Below are 21,813 nucleotides of genomic sequence, written 5' to 3' on the forward strand. Positions count from 1 at the left end.
ATAAAATTGAGGGTTATTATGTATGGAAATAAGGCAAACATGCCTGCTTAACAAGTTAATACAAAGTGCTTTTTGTTAAGCATGCTCACTAGGAGTCTGTGTAGGCTACTATAACATTGATGCAGCTGGCTTAAAAAATCAGAATCAATATTTTAGCTAAATGTAGAGATTTTTCCCTGGTAGTCGACTAAATTCTGGAATATGAGTGACATCGATTTTATAATAAAAAATAATTACACGTCCACACTAGGGTTGTACATCACTAGTTAATTTTGAATTAATAAATATACTGTATACAAAATCTTCTAACGTGAAGACGCGCCCTAATGTTTGTTTTGAAGAGCACGTGACTCTCCTCCGTGGAAAACATGGCTGCGCCCTGTGCCGCTCAATGCTTTTACAGAACAGGTATGTTTACAGGTTCATTTAGGAAGAGGTAGACTTTTCTGTCTAAATTGTAGAATATAAATACTCATTCGCACGGCAAGGCAAGCCAGTGACTCAAACGAGACAGTTTTCTCTCATGTCTTATTATTTATAATCGCTTATCGTCAGTGTACGCGGGATACACTAATATGAAACCCAAAGCCGCGCTGCTTTATAAACTATAGTCACCATAGTGGGCAATTCAGTTTAGTTGTTGATTAAGATGGGGTTTTCAGCGTTTATATTTGGTTCTTTCAAGTAAATCTTTAACAATTAAAAATAAATAAGTTTCATTTGCTTACTTATTCAAGCACTTACTGTTCCAAGACTAGACTATGGAAAGGCTGGACTCATGTCTTGGAGCTCTTTATTGTTTGCTGGTTTGGCAGAGTCTTTGTGGGTCCAGTAGAAGTAAATAAGGAAAGTAGCATTGCAACTCTCGCTGTCTTTTCAGCCATGGCAGTTTTTTCTTTTATATTTAAATGAATTATTATAACCCAAAAGTGAAATGTTATGACTTATTTCATCCCTATAATTTCTAAGTGGTTAAAATAACAGTGTTACAACTCACCCCGTGTTACAACCATCCATGATCTCCCCTACAACAGTCAGTTTTCTGAAAAGGAATCTGACCCTCACCTTTTTTCAGTAATACAATCAATAACAAAATAAATAATAACCAAGCAAATACATTCACCTCATATTTCTGTTTGAGATTTTCCCATTTATTTAATCGATAGTGTTGACACTTATTGTTTTCAAGATCATTACTAAATAATGTTTTAAGACACAATAAGAAATACAGTAGAGACACATAAAATGATCCAGTTGACATGACAATAATTATTAATAAGCATGAATTGGAGCAACTGCTTTGCCATAGGTAAAAACAAAGTAGTTTGTCTTTTTTACAGCATTAATCATTAAGCTTGCTTGACATTAATTATTTTCTTAATAACGAATAAAGAACTATTGATTGCTCACATTTCCACCACGTTTGTAGTTATGAAGTTAACCATCACCAATTTTAGCCAAAAGGCCGTTCAGAACAATTATAATAGACCATCCAGAAATTTTTCGAGGTACGCTAATTCCAATCTAGTATACTGTTTAGAATAGATAGTATGTGAATTGGGAATGGTCGCCTCTAGGATTACAAAGCAATTCATGGAAATACACTGACATTAAGATTAGCAGATGACATTGATATACTGCAGTCCTGAAGCAAGGATTATATATTACAGCTAAAGCACCAGAATAAGTCTAAAGTCGACCACACACATACACACAAAGGGAATTCAGAGCAATCCACATCCTTGGCCACATCCTTTGCTCTCTACCACCCAAATTGTTGTCACTACACACACCCGCTACCCCACCCTGGGTTAACCCACTACTGCCTTTATTCTAAACCCCCCAGCCACCCCTCGCTGCTTCTGAGTTACTCCCTTCATCAGTGGTTTTTTCATTTTTGTAATTCAACCCCTGTATAACTGCACTTATTTTGGGATTTTGACCGCAGTGTCTTCAGAAAAAAGTTCTTTCTTCCCCCCCCTGTAGACAAACCTCTGCAGTCCTTGTTGGTATGAGTTACAACATGGTTGTTGATGTATGGTCGTGAATTATTTTCATTTGTGGTTCAGATTAAAAATTAAGCATCATTGCATGGTGTAATTGTTTGGACTTTTTTTGTTTACGTTGCAGCTGTGTTGTTCTTTTGAGAAAGGGAATGGGTTTGGGACATGATTCACAGAGTCTAAGCAAGGAATATTTATAGACCTTAACTTCACTTGGCAAAATTCATTTGAAAATTTGGTTGAAATGCCCTGCAATGTCGTCAAACACAGACAACACTTGAGTCATACAAATACGAATATTATGATATACTATTTTAGTGTAAATAAATATTATGAATGACCTATTTATATATATATATATATATATATATAAAATATATAATTCATCAATGTGAATTTTCTATATCTAAATTAGTACTGTGACTCAATAAAAAAAAAACACGAATTAATTGCACAGGTTTCTGTAAGTAATCATGATTAATCATACTTAACATTAAAATTGGTAATCATAAATATATTTTCAAATTGAAACTCTAATGTAAAAACTATGGAAGCTTATTTCCGCCACAGAATAAAAAAATAAAAGTAATTTTCTTAGTCGCCTGATATGTGAGCTATAAAGTCAGAACAAATGGTGAATTGCGTGGAGAATTGGGTGATCTAAAGAATATATAAACAGTTAAGTGATATGAAGAAGAATGGCATGATATAAACTCGCAATTCTGACTTTTTTTCTCAGAACATTACAGAAGTGAACTTTTTTTTTAATCACAAATTATATATATATGTATGACTATAGGACAAATAACAGTTAGGAAAAGACACCTATTTAAATGAACATATACATATACACACAAACACACGTTAATTTAAATAGGTGTCTTTTCTTAACTGTTATTTGTCCTATAGTCATAATTATGGCATTGTAATGGTCACATCTGGTGTACTTTATGTAGTGAAATAAGCTGGTTAAACATTCCAACAGTTTTACCTTCAACACCCTGATGAAGGCCAGTGGGCCGATGTTTTTTAAAATTTTTAGCCCTCTAATAAAGACTTTTGTATTACTTTTTGTATCCACTGAGTGCCTGGACTTGGATTTTTTTCCTACGTTTTTTTCAATTTTACCTTTAAACTTTTTTTTTTTTTTTATTCCACATCCTATGAAGAGATTATCGATATGATATCATTTGAAGTGCCCTTTGGACTGAACATTTACACTCACTATAATTTGGAATCACACTTGATAGCCGAAAGAGAGAAGTACATTTTGCAGTGCACTATCACACCATTTGTTCATCTTTTTGGCTGTGCATAGGTGGTTCAAGGCTGCTACAGAGAGTAGCACAGCTGCCCATCTGCCACAGGAGCTCATCTGGTGCCAACCAATGCCCACCTCGCCGATGCTTCTTCTGGAGGAAATCAAAAAGTTCCAGTGTGGTCCGGCCTGCCATAGTGCGCCCCTCTTATGCTGTACCCAAGGTAATCAATGCATCATCAAATGACACTGAGTTTACACTACAGCGTTTTCAACTACGCTGTTTCAGCAGCGTTTTGGGGGCCTGAAAACAAACTTTTGAAAACTGGTTTCAAAGTGAACTTTTTGAAAAAGATTCCGTTATTGTCTTGGTGTAAACTACTAAAACGCAAATTTGTGAAAAGGGTGACATCATGTGCATGGTATTACATGTTCAGTCAGTCTATAGGCATGTAGTTTTTCTTTACAAAGTGACCTTGCCAACTACTGGCCTGGCAGCATAATACAGCTTTTTTTTTGCGGATCCCTGTGTGGATGGTTTTGACAACGTTTAAAAGTTTAATGTTGATTATAGTCACCATGAAATCAAAATTGACAAATTTATTATAAATGATTTATGTTAACATAATAATTTTCAAATCTATAATTTCCCCTCCTTCTTGCAACGATAGCTCTTCTCTTGTCTGATGAAGTGTTTACTGGCACGAGGGTGGGACAACCTGTCACTCACATGAGATCACAGCTATAGAAAACCACAATGATCCAAACTATTCCTTATGGACAAAATCGAGTCCCGCCCTAAATTTTTCTTGTTCGAGAAGCCGTTTCACTCAGATATACATCTTAATAGCAAAGAAAGGACTATCGCAACTTTCGTTTGATGCCAACTTTAAATTTGAAAAAGGCTTGCTCTTTTCTCAGCACATTCAGAGGCCGGACTATGTGTCATCCAGCAAAGTGCCTGAGTGGCCAGATTACATAGAGATTAAAGATGAGGAGCAGATCCAGGGATTACGAAGAGCGTGCCAACTAGCCAGACACGTACTGCTGCTGGCAGGGAAGAGTTTGAAGGTACACTCTACACTTATCTGAAATTTGAGACACTAACATTGAATAAGCTTGATGTGACATGTCCTTGAATTGTTATTTGCAGACACCTCACAATATTGTTTGTTTGCCAGGTTGGGATGACGACAGATGAAATAGACTTCATAGTCCATCAGGAAGCGGTTCGACACAATGCCTACCCCTCTCCTTTACATTATGGGGGGTTTCCGAAGTCAGTCTGTACCTCTGTTAACAATGTAGTATGCCATGGCATTCCAGACAGGTAACTCAGTGCTATTAAATGTGACTGCTTTGTTGTGACTGAAAGTCTATAAATTTGTCTGTTAGTATATATGGGTCAATGGCATAGAACATGGGTGCTCAATCCTGCTCCTGGAGGGCCAATGTCCTGAAGAGTTTAGGTACAACCTGCTCCAACACCTGCCTAAAAGTTTCTAGCAGAGATACGCAGCTCTACTATTGGAGAAGGTGCAATGGTCAACTTGGATCACTTGTGGCTTGATAACATTATAGCCTTGACGTCACTGAATCGTTTTCAGAGTTGTATGACAGTCAATCACTGTTTGCGAATACCATAGAAATGAATGAGAAGTGTCAAAACTGAATCATACCTATTGCAAAATTGCTTGTGAAAAAACAGCATTTTTTTGTTGTAAACTCCAAATATATAGCTCACTAAAGAATTAAAGAACTAAGAATTCTCACAAAAGCAGTTTATTCAGCTTACTGAAGCCTCACCTCTTTATCACACACTCAAAAGTACCTTGATTACCTGGTTTAGGTGTGTTTAACTGAAGTTTGGAGCTGAACTTTTCAGGACATTGGCCGTCTAGGTGTAGGATTGGGCATCCCTGACATCAAATATCATGATAAAGGAAAAATCTTTTACAAATCTAGTTTAATGCACATGTGCCAGCTTCTTAAACATGTAGATTTAGACTTTGTATTCATTTTGGTTTCAAACTGTTATACCAATTTCAATAAATGTTTGAATTTATTTACTCAAGTAGTGTAACCATCCAGTAAAAAGTCATATTTTACTTTTTATTATAAAATAAACACAATTCAGAGGCTACATCCTTCAAAGGCTGATTGCTTCACAGCGGCGTGACAAAGGATTACATTACGTATTATTATGTACAGAAATGGACCACTGTAAACATATTTAGACAGGTTGTGAACCCTGTTTGTTTTCAGACAGTTAAATAAAAATTTCTACAAAATCCAGGCCTTTGAAGTCTGAGTCCTTTAAATGATGCAGCCTCTGGTACACAGTTAAAGTCTTGAATTGTTATCTGCATGTTGGTCACACTAAATTTTTCTGCGTATATCTGCATGTTGGTCGCACCACATAACTTTGATTTTGTGAATAAATGTTTTTCAAATATTACAAAGCACTGAAACTACGAACAAATAATTAAAGACTATGCTAACATACTTAACACTTAAGGTTATGTTTTCAAGAATTATTTTACTGAGGATTTTTTCTTCGCAATGATTTCAGGACGGTTGTATCACCCCGACATTTTGTACGTTATTCCCTAAAAAAGCTCAAAATGAATTTTTATTCAGAAAGGAAAAACATCAAGCGTAGCGTCAGTTGGCCGGTCTCGTTAGTCAAGCTCGCATCAGCTGACTCTCAGCTGATCCAGGTCTACCTATAGGAATACAACGCCTATCACTGTATACATATATAAGCTCCTTCAGTATTATCAGCAGCTATTGCGTTTCTCAGGAGATAATTACCCTCCTCCATCCCCAGCTCCTCCTCTCGTCAGTCAGGATTTGGCACTCTGATTCCCCTTTGAATCAGACAAAAATTCTCGAATTATGTTATACATTAAAATTAAATAATGCAATCTGCAATACATTCATGTTGTTTCTGTTCTGTTTACCCTAAGGGGGGTTATTGCTGCTCTTCCTGCTCTTATCCATGCTAGGCTGCATGGATGCACAGGGATTTCTTGCCCAGAACAGAACCATACCACCAATCAAAACTGTATGCTAATTGTCAATCGTGTTTGACGATAGTGATCCTGACAGAAATGCTTATCATAAAAGAACATATTTTTGAACATCTTGAATGAATGATATTAATACAACAGTCCTGTCTTTGACCCATATCCAGACAATATTGTGTTTCATTTTCTAGTCGGCCATTGCAGGATGGCGATATCATCAATATAGACGTCACAGTAAGTGCTCTCTTTAAATTGTTAGTTAATTGTTGTTAGATTCCAATGAAGTTCTATTTCACGCATCTGAGTATCCTTAAATAGTGGATTTGCATTCTGTAGGTTTATTTGGAAGGTTACCACGGTGACACCTCAGAGACATTTCTGATTGGCTCAGTCAATGAACAGGGGAGGAAGTTAGTGGATGTGGCTCGTCAGTGCAGAGATCAGGCCATCGCCGCCTGCGGACCAGGACAACCTCTGTGCGTCATAGGCAACACTATAAGGTTCGTTCCCACACTCATCCCAGTTTGCATTGCCGGTTGAATTCTTAACAGCATCCAGCACCTTCAAGAATGATGTCTGTGGGAAAGGTTCTTTTATTCATTACATTCACCCACTTGCTCTTTTTTTTTTCTTGTTAAAAATAGCACATATAACCCCTAAACCTCTCTGTTATCCCTCTTGTGCACAAAAGTAGAAAAAAGACAGCAATCTTGCCTTGTCAGGCTATGAAGCCCTTATTTGATAGTGTAGTGTCTGAAGAAGGACTACACAGAGTTAATGTGTTTCTCAGTGAGCTCCGAGCAAGCAATTACCCAGAATGCATTGGGGTTTTTCCTGCAAAGGGGTGTAAATTACAGGTTAGTTTGTCTTGTTGGATGTGTGCATGTGTCCGTGTGTGTGTGAGAGAGAGAGCGAAGTAAATTACAGGCTTGCTCCTGCTGTCTTTGAGAATCGTAGACTCTGCCAGGGTGGATTCAGCTCCCCACAGAGACACGAAAAGATCCGCAGGAGCCTTTTCACAGAGAGAGGACATTCTCAATCACTCACATACAGTACAGACACATCTTTAACAACATCTTATTGACTTTACACTTCTAATACAAAGACATAAATCTGCAAAACATCAATTGTAGAGATGCTGAAATTGGTTCAAGGTCAAAACGTGTACCTGAAAAAGGTGTACTGTGAATATTTTATTATTTCTACTTTAATTTCATGACATAAATGTGTGTTTTTACATGTATCTTGAAATTAATACATTTAGGTGATTAAATGTGAGGATTTCCATGCATTTTGTGTAGTGTAGCAATAGATATTCCTTCTGTGCCTGAGGAAGCAATGCTTTTGTTGTCTCTCTCTCTCTCTCTCTCTCTCTCTCTCTCTCTCTCTCTCTCTCTCTCTCTCTCTCTCTCTCTCTCTCTCTCTCTCTGTGCGTAGGATTCTGAGCCTCTACAGGGACATACACTGTTATTATATACACACAGAGGGAACAATTACCTCTCCTCAGGAAAAAGCACTTAGACCTCTCTTTCACTCCTTCTCTCCCTTTTATTTTTTTCATGCTGGCACCCTGGCATCCTCTCTCAAACTGTCTCTTTGCATTTCTTTGTCTCTGTCTTTTATTCTTTCGTCTTTTTCTTTTTGTGTTATACACCTTCTTTGTCCTTCTACCTTCCCCCTCCCCGAATATAAAAAAAAAACAACTATTCTAGAATGTTTCTAGTGTGCGTTTCAGACACTGTAAAAAGCTGTCTGAAATGTTATTTACATGTAGGCAACATGGTTAAATTTGACATGTAGAAGGCAACGCCCTAATTGGGTGTAGACTCGTTGGTAAACCAGAATTATTTTACCCCATGTGTACATTTACTTTTACACTTGAAGGTTTAGAAAGAATGGAAATGACATGGAAAAAATTGTCATCAATTACTCACCCTCATGTTGTTCCAAACCCGTAAGACTTTCGTTCATCTTCAGAAGACAAATGAAGATTTTTTTTAATGAAATCTGAGAGCTTTCAGTCCCTCCATTGACAGCTACACAACAGACACTTGATGCTTCAAAAGGTTAATAAAGAGATCCTAAAACTAATCCATATGAATTTAGTGGTTTAGTCCATATTTTCTGAAGAGACTCTATTGCTTTATATGATGAACAGATTGAATTTGGATGAACTACCCTGTTAATTGTTTAGTAGAAACTTTTATCCAAAAGAGAAAAAATAAACAAGCAATGTATCATACAGCAACCAAGATAAACTTGGCTTAAAATAAATCATAGTATTCCCTTATCATCTTTGTTTTTGAATTACAGCAATATAGCTCATTCAAATGGATTCCGCGTGTGTCCATACTTTATCGGTCATGGGATCGGAACTTATTTCCATGGTCATCCGGAGATATGGCATCATGGTAAGAGTTCAAATTATTTAACGTATTATTCATTCATTGTGCTTAATTAGAGTCTTCATTAGCCTTGATTGGCTGTCTTAAAGGGATAGCTTACGCAAAAACATCTTGTGATTTATTTACTCACCCTCATATGATTCCAAACCTGTATGACTGGATATTTTGAAAAATGCCTCAGGGTTTTTTTCTTTCTTGTTTTTCTCGTCCTTATAATGGAAGTCAGTAAGGTCCAATGTTGTTTGGAAACTAATGTTGTTCAAAGTATCGTATTTTATGTTTGTGCAGGTTTAGATTAATATAAAGGTAGTAAATGATGACAGAATGTTCCGTCTTGGGTGAACAAACCATTTAATATATCTAAGCTTTACTTATTTAGCGATTTAGTTTTTGTATTATTGCAACTGTATGGATGAAGTGGATTGACGTGATCAGCAAAGATGTTTTAACCTTATTATCACCAGGGTTCATACTATTTTTCTCTTTTACAGCCAATGACAATGATCTACAGATGGAAGAGGGCATGTCCTTCACCATAGGTCTGTGTGTGTACTGATCGTTGTTTTAGATCACAGAGAGACTGAAAATTATTGAGCAAATCAATGGAAGCATGGATTTGTAGGATTTTAGGAAGTTTAACCATCATATCCCATTTTTCCAGAACCCATTCTTATGGAGGGATCCTCAGAATTCAGGATCATGAGTGACAAGTGGACTGCTGTATCTGTGGATGACAAAAGGTGTGGTTCAATTTTTCCACCCACAGTTCTCTCACCACCTTTTTAATGAGAGCCCAATGCAGCCATTTACATGTAGCCTACATTAATCATTCATTACTTCATGCAAGAATAAGTGGCCAATTTCTATTGAGAATCTTCAAGAACTTTGTTTCTATTGGCTGTTGACATTTAGCTCAGAAAGACTAAGTACCCTCAGAATTTGAAGCACACAGAGAGCTAAGTGCTCCGCTATAAACTTTCCTTTAACAGCATATATTTCACTGGAGAGCACTCCAATGTTAATTGCAAATGAGCTGATTGCCCTGTTGGCAGGTGAGAGCAGAGTGTTACTACTTGGTCAGTGGTTGATTAGAGCTCTGATTTTTAAGTAATTATAATATGTATGACGTAATATGCATCATAAGAAAATGGATATTTACATTTCTTCCTTTAATTCTACTTCTAAGGCGGTGGTTATTAAAAAAATAATATTTTTTTAATATATATTTTTTTACTCACAATTTCTATCTGACAAAATATTTTAGAGGTTGGCATAGCTAGAAAAATATATATTCATAAAATGTATAAAAATGCTCATTGAGTTTTTATTTATTTATTTATCTTTTATAACAGGTTACATTTACAATTTTTCAAAGGCAAAAAAACAACACCACAATCTCATGGCAATTCGTAACTATTTACATTTTGGCAAATTGGTGGCTATTTAGTATGAATTTGTACAATCTCATTTTCCTACATTCTGCTTACGTCCCAGTGACGGGTATATTTAGAGGCTGGATTAGAGGTGGACCATGCTTACATTTTTCTAATAATCATAAGTTTTTGTAAGATTCACACACAATCACCAACTTGTAACATAGTTCGTTTTTCCTGTGAGGTTGGAGGGACCTGGTTGGGATTTTTAAGTTGTTTTATCTTGATATTTAGTTATTTTAATGCTTTTCATCTTTATTTGAAGTAATTTTAAGGCCCCCCTTTATGCCTTCTTAGAAGTTTGCTGAGGCCCTCTATAGTGGGAACCGGCCCACTGGTTGAAAGCCTGCTCTATTAAGTTGGAAGACTGAATCTCTCAACATGTTCACCTGTGTGTGTGTTCTCTTGTCTTGTGTGTTAATACTCAGATCGGCACAATTTGAACACACGGTTGTCATCACCTGCGATGGTGTAGAGATTCTGACTAAACTACCAGATGAAGATTGACTGGACAAGAATCATGGAACATCTTGAAGTGTGACGTGTGATCTGGAAGTTTTTAGAATTATTTAAATAAATGTGTTTCTTAACATGTAGACAATGTATTATTTTATTAGCTTGACCAAATGTCTTATTGAAACAGCTGTGCAGCTCCATTAATGGGTTTAATTACTTAATGCATGTAGGTTATTGTGTAATGAGTTTCCCAATCTCTTCACTGTTCCAAACTCTTTGGTTTCTGATGTCATCTCTGACAGAACTCATTGAAAGCACAGGGAATGAAATGTCATTATGTCTTATTATTATGGCGGGGTTTCTCCGTACATCATCATATTACTCCGCAGTAATGTAGTTAGCGCTGTGGATCTCTCGAGAGGTGATTATATTTATGGGCCATGGGTTACCGTATGAGCCATGTGTAGCTTATCAAGAATACCCTATAATTATATCTGCTTCACGACATCATTCGGAGACTGCTTATGCTGTCTGACATTTGACAGAGTTTGAATTGTACTGCCTGAAGAAGTGCGCATGCATCCTCAGTGAAAATAGCTGTGTGTCCAGTATTACAATGAACTAGCCTATTTGAAGTCAATTTTGATGGTATAAAATAAATCATATTTTACAAGTAGCCTATTAAATCGCTTCAAAAACACGTTGGATGAACACAAATGACCAGAAAGTGCGTTCAGGTGAGCACGAATCTCGAGCCGACTTCCATTCTGGGCTACATAGTGGCTTTACAATTCAAGTTAATTACACTGTGACCCTTACTAAAGTTAATCCGTAGGTTCGTTTGCTGTGCCATCTGGAAAGATTCCTGCTTTTGCTTGAAACCGTCCGTATAGGTCTATCTAGGCTAAAGAAACTCGCAGAAATCACCAATTCAAGTGTTTTTGTGTCCTTAATAATGTAGCCTATATTAAAATACATATTATTTTCAAGAGATAGGCTAGTAGCCTACTAGATAACAGATTTAAACGGGCATGAATGATTAGCCTTCGTGTAGGCTACGTCTTTATTTTTAATAAGGCTGCTATATAACGGCAGCGCGGATGGATTTTCAGGTAGCCTTTAATATGAAAACACATTAGCGTAAAATAGCCTACATATAGGCTAGCCTTTACAAAAAAAAAAAACTAGAAAAGTCAGATTATGAAGATGATGTAGCCTAGGCTGCTTACATTATTAGCTATTATTATTAATCATCATCATGATCTGTAGGCTATCTGTTGAGGGTCTAGCCTAGGCTATAGTTTGTGATTTGATCTCACACTCTGACCGCACATGGTGCCTCCAGCCTTTCTAATCTGTGCTCATTAAATCGAATCATAATTGCAGCCATTTAGTTTTTGTGCATCCTCACGCATTTTCCTCTGTCTGTCGCAATTACGAGCAATTTCTGGCGCTGAGGGAATCTTTTCAGTCGGACAAAAGAAAAAGGGAATAGGCAGGGAATCAATAAGCGTTTTTTTTTTTCTGATGATAGCCTACAGCATGGTGAACCGTAGCAGGTGTTGTAGTCTGTCACGATGTTCCTGTGATCCTTACATTGACCTTAGAAATTCGCATTTTCGCTCACTTTTCGTTTCAGCATTTTCTTTCCGAATTTTGTGTTTTAGGCTATTTACAGCATTTAATTATATTTTCTTAGTTTTTGAAGTTGAAATATGCTGAATAGTTAATAGCCAGGCCTATAGGCTATCTTTTCCCCTGTTATATGTGGACGTGAATGCGCAATAATGATTTACAGTTCTTTGATTTCTCCTAAATCTTATAGCTACAATATAGCCTAACTGTGGTCATAGGAAAGAAAAGAATAGCGATCAAAATGTTTGCAAATGTTGCGTTACTGACAGCCCACCCAGCGTGTAAACCTTTGCTTAATTAGTCTACAAAAAGCTTCATCAAAAGTTATTCAAATGAATTTTTTAGAAATATTGCAAACCCCCTGCTTCATGCAGATAGCTTTGAATCCAAACGGAAGCAGTCATTTGGACTGGTGTGGTTGCAAATAGCCCTGGCATTTCAATTACTGCCAGCTGTGAATGTTGACATAAGGAGTGAAGCAGAACGGTTCAAATGTGCTACAATCATGGTCTTTGAGTTTGAGAATAAGATACCCCAAATCAGAATAAAAATAGATGTATTTTTCAATAAGAATCAAAGAATTCGGGGCCTGTAACCACGATGCCCATATTTAGAAAAACCACGGAAGCACAAATGAACCTCAAAAGAAACAAATCATAGAATATAAACAATTAGTTACAACAGCCCATGAAACTTTATTCTTTATAAATAGCTAGTGAGTAGCCTAAACCTCGGGAATACTGATGGTTATGCTGTTTGTTTGTTTGTTTGTTTGTTTGTTTGTTCGGTCAAGCTGATTGATTTCTTCCTGTTATAGGCGTATTCTTTTCATTATGTTTTACTTTTAAAATACAATTGACTGTTTTTAGATAATAGCCTACAAATGTTTTTGAATTTCAGAAATTAGTAATAGGTTCATGACATACAACATAGGGAAATATTCCACTTGACTTGAGGGCCAAATCGTCCAATAAAGCAAATATGCAGTCTACTGTTTCTAATATGTATTTGCCATACTTATAATTACAGAAACGTTTAATCCCAATTTCACAATGACAAAAAGGTTACATGGACTAGATTACAGATACTGCAGAATATGCAAACATGGGCAAAGCCACATTTTAACTTGAAAGTAACACTTGGGCAAGTGGTTGTATGCTTTGCCCTTAGAGTAATCCGGATTTCCCACCTATTCCAGCAACTATTTTAGTTCCAAAAATATTGAACGTGACCATGTAAAGACGTGAGGCAAGCTATGAGAACTGTGTGTCCCCGTACAAGAATAGCTCAAGGCTGTGCTGGAGCTGGAAGCGAGGGCTCGAGGAGAATGTTTCCAGGGCGGTCTGCTTGAGGCGGTTTTATGTATTTTTTCTCTGGTTGAGTGGCGTTCATAAAACGTCTGGAAGAGGAGTGAGCTGACTCCAGAGAGTCTGGAGTGGGAAGAGCCCTCGCCGCACGCGGAACGCCCTCGCATCTCCTTCTGCGCATGCCAAGACGCGTCTGAATGCCAGAGGTAGAGGATACCTCCTAACCAATTTTTTTTTTTTTTTTTTTTTTTAAACAAAGGATTAAATAGAATTCGATTCGTTCAACCGAATAATCACACATGCATTAAAAACGCTATGCTATGCACTGAAACAGAGATCGTCTATGCACAGAAAAAGTCTGCATGGTCTGTAGAATAATGTTTTCTGCAAACCTTTGCAGCTATAATTTCTTAATTTTTATAAAAAAAAATGAGTGCATATGAACCCATGTTCTATTTACGCAGAGAGCGTCCAAAATTTTCACTTTCATTCACATGATTTGAGCGTTTTAAAGAAAAAAGTTGCCATAGGTTCAACGGACGTGGAAATATCAACACACACGGTTACATGCCAGTTGTACGATCCTTCACGACACTTTTACGATCCTTTGATAAGATCAAGTATCATTTTTACAGACAAAAACCTGATAAACCGTGGGTCAATGAAAACATCCATAAGCGATAATCAAAGAACGAAACGTTAATTGATAGTAAAACGCACATTTAATTATGACTGCAGGTTGTATAAGCATTTGAATAGATTTATCACTAAACCTGTAGGCCTATATTCTGTACAACACACGAAAAAGGGCTACCCGTTTGTACTTGGAATGTGAAATAAACATCTGATTACCTCTTTCAATTGTACTATAACGAAAACAAATAAATAAATAGAAAAATAATTTAATGTGCGTTGTTCGAGCGCATCCAAAGTATTCCACAGCAAACATCTTTAGCAAACCCAGCCTGAAAATAGATTTTAAAGTTAATGTTCTCCTAAAATACAAGTCCAGTGACACGATAGGCCTATTATTTCCTCCTACAACAGGTGTATTCAGTCCTCTGTTAGAATATGGTCCCTGCACTCATTGCAGAGCTGTGATGAGGTTGTATTAAGGTACTGGGCTGTAGATGTGTGACCGTATTCGTGGAGGAGTACCATGAATAGTTTGTCAAGAACGATGGGGCAGTGGTGTTAGGTGGCCCCGCGGGCTGCTCTGAAACCGTGTCCGCGTCGTTCGCTGTCTGGTTCGGAGGGAAATCCCAACCTGCCTGTGGTGGAGGAGTGTTAGAGGGAGAGTCACCGGATGCAATCTGCTGGTCTGCTGGAATCTCGCCGTTTTTCCACAACTTTTTGAATTTGGAGCGTCGGTTCTGAAACCATATCTTCACCTGTGGATATTCAAGACAACGCGCAAATCTAAGTTAAAAGGGCAATGCAATTCCAAAACAACTAACACAATTTTGGACACAGGTCTACAATGAAAATAAAAGTAGGCTACTGCAGAAATACAGTCTACACATTTCATAGCAACAAAAAGAATCCGCGCTTTTGACCTGGGTCTGTGTGAGGCCCATAGACGCCGCCAGTTCCGCGCGCTCCGGGAGCGCGAGATATTGGGTCTTTTGGAATCTGCGCTGGAGAGCCGCCAGCTGAAAACTGGAGTAGATGGTTCGCGGTTTCCGGACTTTCTTTGGCTTTCCATTCACCATGCGCACCTCCGGTTCACTCTCTTCCTTCTCTATCAAAATGAACCACAAAATTGTCATTAGAAAATATAAGACGACAATGGAGGTAAAAGAAAACGACGTTTGGGAATGCTGAGGTGGTCTTACCCGGTTCGGTTGGTGTGGGTGAAGAACTGGGTCCATACGTTCCATAAGCGCCATAGGAAGAAGCAGCATAGCCTAAATCGTAAGCTTTGGGGCTGTAGTGAACATTACCCACTGTACCAGGATGATAGGAATAAGATGCCAGTTGTGCGTACGCTGTCCCTGTGCAGTGTCCTGTCTGTGCACTACTGTAGAAGCTGCTGTCGGTCACAGTTGACACCGGCAGTGTTGGGGAATCCTGCGACTTGTGAACGGTACTGAAGCTGCTCGAGGTAACATGGTTTGTATGCATATCCGAGCCAAGGCTATCCAGAACAGCGGTCATTTTGGCAGGAAAAAGTAAACTGAATTTAGGCTACTTACCGTGACCACTTATAATGTTCAAATTCTGTAGGCTACCTCGAACAATTAATCGGTGAAACAGAAATCACAAAACTTATAAAGGTAGTTCGTTTTGCCTCAAGTCACATATCCATGGTTAATAGAGGGTTTGAGCTCCGCGGCGGTCTCTGCCTTGGAGATGCTGACGGGCGGGCCATATACTGGGCGTCATGTGGTAAAGCGAACCAATCGCTTCACAGGCAGTCCTGTCTGTGCCAGCTGAAGGAAGACCTTTGACAAGTCGAAATAACAAAACATCTTGCAGCTCTGGTCTTATAGGTCTTTTATTTACAAAGAGTTGATAAAAAAAACACACACATTAATCTACTAAATAAATTCAACAGTCCAAAAACATTAGCAAAATAATGAAATTTCAAAAAGAGACTAGAAAAGAAAAAATTAAAGACGATAGGCTATTTGTTTTTCCAGATGGAAAAGGCCCTTAAATGCACAGGAGTTTTTGCTTTCTCTAAAGTTTTAAAGGCATAAAGCACGTTCCTTTCTATCGTTAGAACGTTTTGGCGCAGATCATTTAATTAAATGTGATTCATTTATAATTTAAGTTTCTTGTTTATAGGGAACCTTGTTACGATGCCTGAACCGTTAACCTGGCAAATGGAGCATTGTGCATGTAAATTACTCTATCAATAACCTACATTTAGACATACGAATGGTCTAAAAGTACTATCGAATGAAGCTTACAGTCTTGATTAAAGGGATATATTTCTCCATTGTTGAGAAGCACGGTTTAACTGGAATGCCATCTATCGTTGAAATGTTGTCAGTGTATCTTACGGAAGCAGTCTGCATTCCTCTGACTAATCACAGACGGCGCCAGTCTACTCACACCCACAGGTGCGCAAAACAGCAATTACTGCCCGGTAAACACCAGGGATAAAGCGCGGAACCAGCCCTATATGATGCTCTGTCGCGCCAAACGCCTCGTACACAGACCTACATAGAAAACTACCTCAGTCACGAGAACTGGCAATTTACTAAGTATTCTGTCAACTCAACAAACTCTGTGGCCTAAGCTTTGCCAGCTGTAATCCTCAGGTGACTCTGCTGTGGTGCGATTTAAAAAACACAATTTTGTCATTTTATAAAACATTTTAAACTGAAAGTATTAGTCTATTATAATAGCATATTGCCTGTAAAGTAGCCAATAAAATCGTATAAGTGCCGTCACTCGATTAGATTAGAAATTATTTTCTAAAGGATGAAGAATTGGATCAAAATGGTCATTAGGTCTACTCGCATTGCAGCTACTATACAGTCATGTGGATATTCAAAAGTTCGCAGTTGAAGTCAGTCTGTGCTCTTTTCTGCTCAGGTCAGGGGTCTCATTTATAAAACTGTGCCTACTAGCATCCTTAATAAAAGTGTACATGCGCCCGAAAGTCAAAAAATGGCGTACGCAATATTCAAGACTTATAAAACCGTACGCCAGAACCTGCTCAAAATTCACTTTATAAATCCCAGTCAGCAAAAATATTGTGCGCACATGCATCTCCTCCCCAAAATAACCATATATGGAGCTTACAACGCCTAGTTTTACTATGCATATCCTCATCTGCATATCATTTGCATATGCATATTCATCCACGTGATAACATGTTTAACGGTACAAGACATTAGGGAAATATGAGATACGGATGTGCCGTCACATTACATTGCTAAAAATAATTTAGTAGCCTATCCATGCCTTGTTTTTGAATAAATAAATCAAATAGTGTAAAATACACTAGATCAGTGGTTCTCAATCCTGGTCCTGGGGACCCACAGCTCTGCACATTTTATATGTCTCCTTTATCTGACACACCCTGTTCAGTTCAGAGCTCTTTCCTAACGAGATGATGATCTGAATCAGGTGTGTTAAATGAGGGAGACATACAAACTGTGCAGAGCTGTGGGTCCCCAGGACCAGGATTGAGAACCACTGCACTAGATAAAGTTTTTCTCAATCTTTTCCACTGGCCAAATAGTATTTTTAATTTATTTATATTGTTAATGGAAACAGATAGGCCTTGTTGTGCATTATTTGCACGCAAATATTTTCTCAGACAATCTGCTGTTATCATGATAAGCAATTCTCTCTGTAATTAAAACATTAAAACACAACATGCCACAGGAAAAGTGTTCAAAAGCATCGCATCCACTACAAATATTTATATTTACTGAATATAATTTTTTTTTGTAACTTCTCTAATGATTTCATGTAGCCTAATTTAAGTGTTTAACTCCATTAATGAGATTGGCATACATGTATATCAGAATTAAAACATAGTTTAAATAATTATTTTATTTATTTAAACTGTTATTGTAAACATGCATTGTATTTATGATTAGGACTCATAATGAAGATTTGCGGTTTTCCTTCATCTGCCGTTATAAATATGCGCCAGTTTCAATAAACGGCCCAACGCGCTCGGTGGCGCGGACATTTAAGAATGGATGGATGTTTGCTTCATGTGATAGGCTTGGTGAGTGAAATTATATTTGTATTATCTTTCTGTATATGTATAATTTTCTTAAAATGTTCTGTCTAAAAGTGACCAAAAAGCTCACCATCGGTGTCGCCAAACTGCTCCGTCTCCAAAACGTTCGTACGAATGGGTCAGAGTTTGCGAGCAGGTGCGCAAATTTTCCCGTCAAGGTTTTTTTTTTTTTTTTAAACACAACGTATGCGTCGAAAGTGTCGTACGCCTCTTTCAGGGCCTGTTTTGTGCGTACGCAACGGTTATAAATGAGGCCCCAGGTGTGCAGGTGACAAGTCGCAGAGGGGACCTCTGGCGCCCTCCTGCGTCTTTAAATGTGAAAAGGCCTTTTTAGAGATGTCTTCCGCAGTAAATTCACCCCAAATTCCCCCCGCGGAGTAAGCGTATAATTATTATTAATAATATTTTTATTATTTTACCTTTTTATCTTTCTTAGGAGCAGAAACGCGTTATTTTATTTATTTTCAAATTTATAACAGCCACTAAACAAATCTGAGTATCCAGTGACAAGATTGTAAGGTTATATGAAATGGGATATATTAAAGTTAGGTTTTAACTTTGGAAGATAACAAAAGGTTTTCTAAGATTTTGTGTGAATGCAATAACACAAAAAGACCTTTTTATTTAAATTGTAGCTGATGGAGTTTGGACACATCATATCCATTACATCTTGTTATATTTAGCGAATTTATGTATTATAAAATGATATAATGTAAAATAAAAAATATGCCATTTTTATTCAAATAAAAAGTATGAATTTTGTTTTATTTTACAACTGTTTAGCTCATGCAACTGAACTACATTAGTAAACACAAGATGGCACTGTTTCCTTAACCTACTAATTCAGGCAATTGTGTTTTTACTGTGCATTAGATGAAATAGGTCATATAGGTTAAGTATAGTAATGAACAGGAATTATTTAGATTTAGGAACACATCAAATACAAATATCAACTATATGTTATAACGAACAGGCCTACACTAACAACTGTTTTTACTAAATCAAATGCAGAACAGATTTCTTTTAATCAGTATCACAAACTATGCAATGACATCCATTAGCAAGAACCCAATAGAGAGGTCACTTAACATAAAGCAAACATCTTTGCTCCAACAATAGATACACCTGGCTTTCATCAACATACATGTCAGCTTTCTTTGGAGAAGACCAAATCAGCAGTAGACAAAGTTGAGATAATAAGTACGCTCTAGGCTATGTGTTTCCCTAAGTACAGTTTTCTTTACTTTGTTTATTCTTTTACTGTGTTCTCATCTGTTCAGTACTTTAATCATCTGTTTAGAGTTTGTTGAACTTTGTTTGGTCTACTTACCTTTCAAATAAGTTGTGATTAAACCTTTCAAGCACAGAGGTCACTACAGTGGACAGCTATTAAAAAGCCATTTTCTTGCGTATGCATGAGCTTTGATGGCATAGTTGCACATCGACCACTACAGTGGACACTAGTGCATCATCCTATACACTGCCACCAAGTGGCAAGCCGTTGTATGTCAATATATTTTTTTTCTCCAAACCAAGATGGTCAACGGCCATTTAGAAATACCAAATTGCTCCAGAATATCGATCCATTCCTTCTATGATACTCTTGCAGGTAAAAAAAAAAAACAACAACAAAAAAGTTGTAATATCTTTGTTACATTTTCCAAGTATTGATTTTAGATTGTTAATACATTCTGAATAATCATCTGTCCATTAAATTGGACAGCATGCATCACTATATTTCAGCTACAATTCATCCTATTACTTTGACTATTGTTAGTCCTGAAAATACTTCATCTGCAGTTACTTTTTTGGCTGTAAATAAATTTACTGTGTTATTAGATTGTAATATGCATTTACGTCAAAAAAGTAATCTGATTATGTAATGCATGTTACTTGTAATACGTTACTTTACTCGTAACATCAAAAAAGTAATCCACATTACTTTTAACGTGTTACTCTACCCGTTACATCAAAAAAGTAATCTGATTACGTAATGCACATTACTTCTAATGCGTTTCTTTAAAGTGGTCTCTACATCCGGTGAAGCTACAACTCACCTCAGACTATGTAGATTATGCTCACGCTCCCTCCAGTCTACCAGAGTACGCTGATTTACCTTTATTAGCTGATAATTCTGATTATGCTCAAAATGGACAAATTTAGTTCTCTCTGAGAAAACCTCAGACTGCAATCTACATTGATATATTGATTTTTCAGACTGTGGAAAAACTAGCAATCAGGTGTTTTCAAATCTCTAAGTAAAATATGTGGGAAAAAAAAGTATCAATCTTGTTTTTCATGCCCTAAGAGCAATAAAAACAAAGGGTTAGTCTAGTTAGTTTCCGGTTACATTCACACTTAATTCTGAATATTAAATACAATGCCCTACACACATACTAATATTACAAGAATATGACGCATAAGCTTTCCAGCTATCAAAATGACTCTCTAAATGGGCTGCTACTTAAACATGATTTTTTGTGCAACCCTGCTGAGTGTTTCTTAGTCATCATCCTCATTCACATTGTCCCAAAGAGTGTAAATTTCCTGTGGGTGTGTGCTTTGTGCTCTGAGGAAGGACCTGATAGCCAATACTTCTTATTTTATATAACAATGATTTTATATAACTTTATATAACAAGAAAAATATTAACTTTCTTATGGCTTTGAAGAAAGTAAGAAGGGAATGTGTTGTGCCAGAGGGTATACTATAGTGGAATAATGTAGAATCAAACAAACCAACATGGTCAGTAGTATTTGTTTTATGAGGGTATCATTCCAACATTTTTTCCCCAAATCCAATCCCTTTATACCCTTGATGTGACCTGCACACCTGTCAGTTGTGCTGTTGTGAATATCACTTCCAGATGAAGTTGATAGATTTGCTCATCTCATGTTCTCAGTCGAATAGAATTTCAAAGTTCTAGAGGTCTCTGTCCCTCTTGATGTATTCCCTCAGTGTGCAGCTAAGGGGTTTAAAGATGATGTTGATATAAGAATACCCTTGATGGGCATATCAGACAGTCTTTAAACACATTACACAAACACATTTATGCTTTTGAATGATAAGAAACTAATATTAGTACACAAAAGCTAATTTTTTGAAGTATGTGTGTACATTTTGTTTTGGGACAGCATGTACAACCAGTTTTGAAAATAACTGGTAAACAGCCAAAGTTTCAGTCACAGGTCTGTTGCGTAAAATGTTCACTGTTTTTGTTGAATTGCCATGAGCAGCTCAAATGCATTCTGAGAACAGATCAGAACAGAACAGAACAAGACGACCTGCAGGAGCATGTGAAAAAGAGAGCTGGAGGGCTGGGAGGAATCAAGGGGTGGTGAGGTGTGTTTGAAGATTAGGAGGAGTTGTGCAGGTGGGGCATCCCCCCCATGTGAGTGTGTCTCTCTGTGTCTTTGTGTGTGTGTGTGTGTGTGTGTGTGGTTCAGGTATTCTATGTTGTGGGGATATAATGTCATTGTCCCAAAATTTCCCCACCAGGATAGTAATACCAGAAATGTTTGATCTTGTGGGGCCATTTTTTGGTCCACATGAGAAAAACAACTTATAAATCATACT

At 37.3% G+C, this 21,813-nt stretch overlaps 2 protein-coding genes across 3 annotated transcripts; one reads left to right on the forward strand and one right to left on the reverse strand.

The window, feature by feature from the left end:
• Positions 1-308: 308 nt before the first annotated feature.
• Positions 309-13,215, forward strand: metap1d (methionyl aminopeptidase type 1D (mitochondrial)). Of its 2 annotated transcripts, none has more exons than XM_081361062.1 (10): positions 309-408; positions 3,322-3,485; positions 4,183-4,332; positions 4,443-4,591; positions 6,458-6,524; positions 6,627-6,790; positions 8,604-8,701; positions 9,187-9,234; positions 9,357-9,435; positions 10,557-13,215. In XM_081361062.1, exons 1-10 carry the CDS (start codon positions 369-371, stop codon positions 10,633-10,635), a joined length of 1,038 nt encoding a protein of 345 aa, XP_081217188.1. In that variant the 5' UTR covers positions 309-368; the 3' UTR covers positions 10,636-13,215. The 2 variants fall into 2 exon arrangements, with proteins under 2 accessions (XP_081217188.1, XP_081217189.1); XM_081361063.1 differs by having other exon boundaries at positions 311-408; positions 6,482-6,524.
• Positions 13,216-14,231: 1,016 nt separating this feature from the next.
• dlx2b (distal-less homeobox 2b) lies at positions 14,232-15,970 on the reverse strand. The gene is made up of 3 exons (XM_081361387.1): positions 15,362-15,970; positions 15,083-15,267; positions 14,232-14,917 (listed from the first exon to the last, which is right to left on the reverse strand). The coding sequence occupies exons 1-3, from the start codon at positions 15,681-15,683 to the stop codon at positions 14,591-14,593; spliced, it is 834 nt and encodes a 277-aa protein (XP_081217513.1). The 5' UTR covers positions 15,684-15,970; the 3' UTR covers positions 14,232-14,590.
• Positions 15,971-21,813: the final 5,843 nt, after the last annotated feature.

The sequence above is a fragment of the Scardinius erythrophthalmus genome (assembly GCF_964197995.2).
Source record: "Scardinius erythrophthalmus genome assembly, chromosome: 3".
Taxonomy (NCBI): Eukaryota; Metazoa; Chordata; class Actinopteri; order Cypriniformes; family Leuciscidae; genus Scardinius; species Scardinius erythrophthalmus.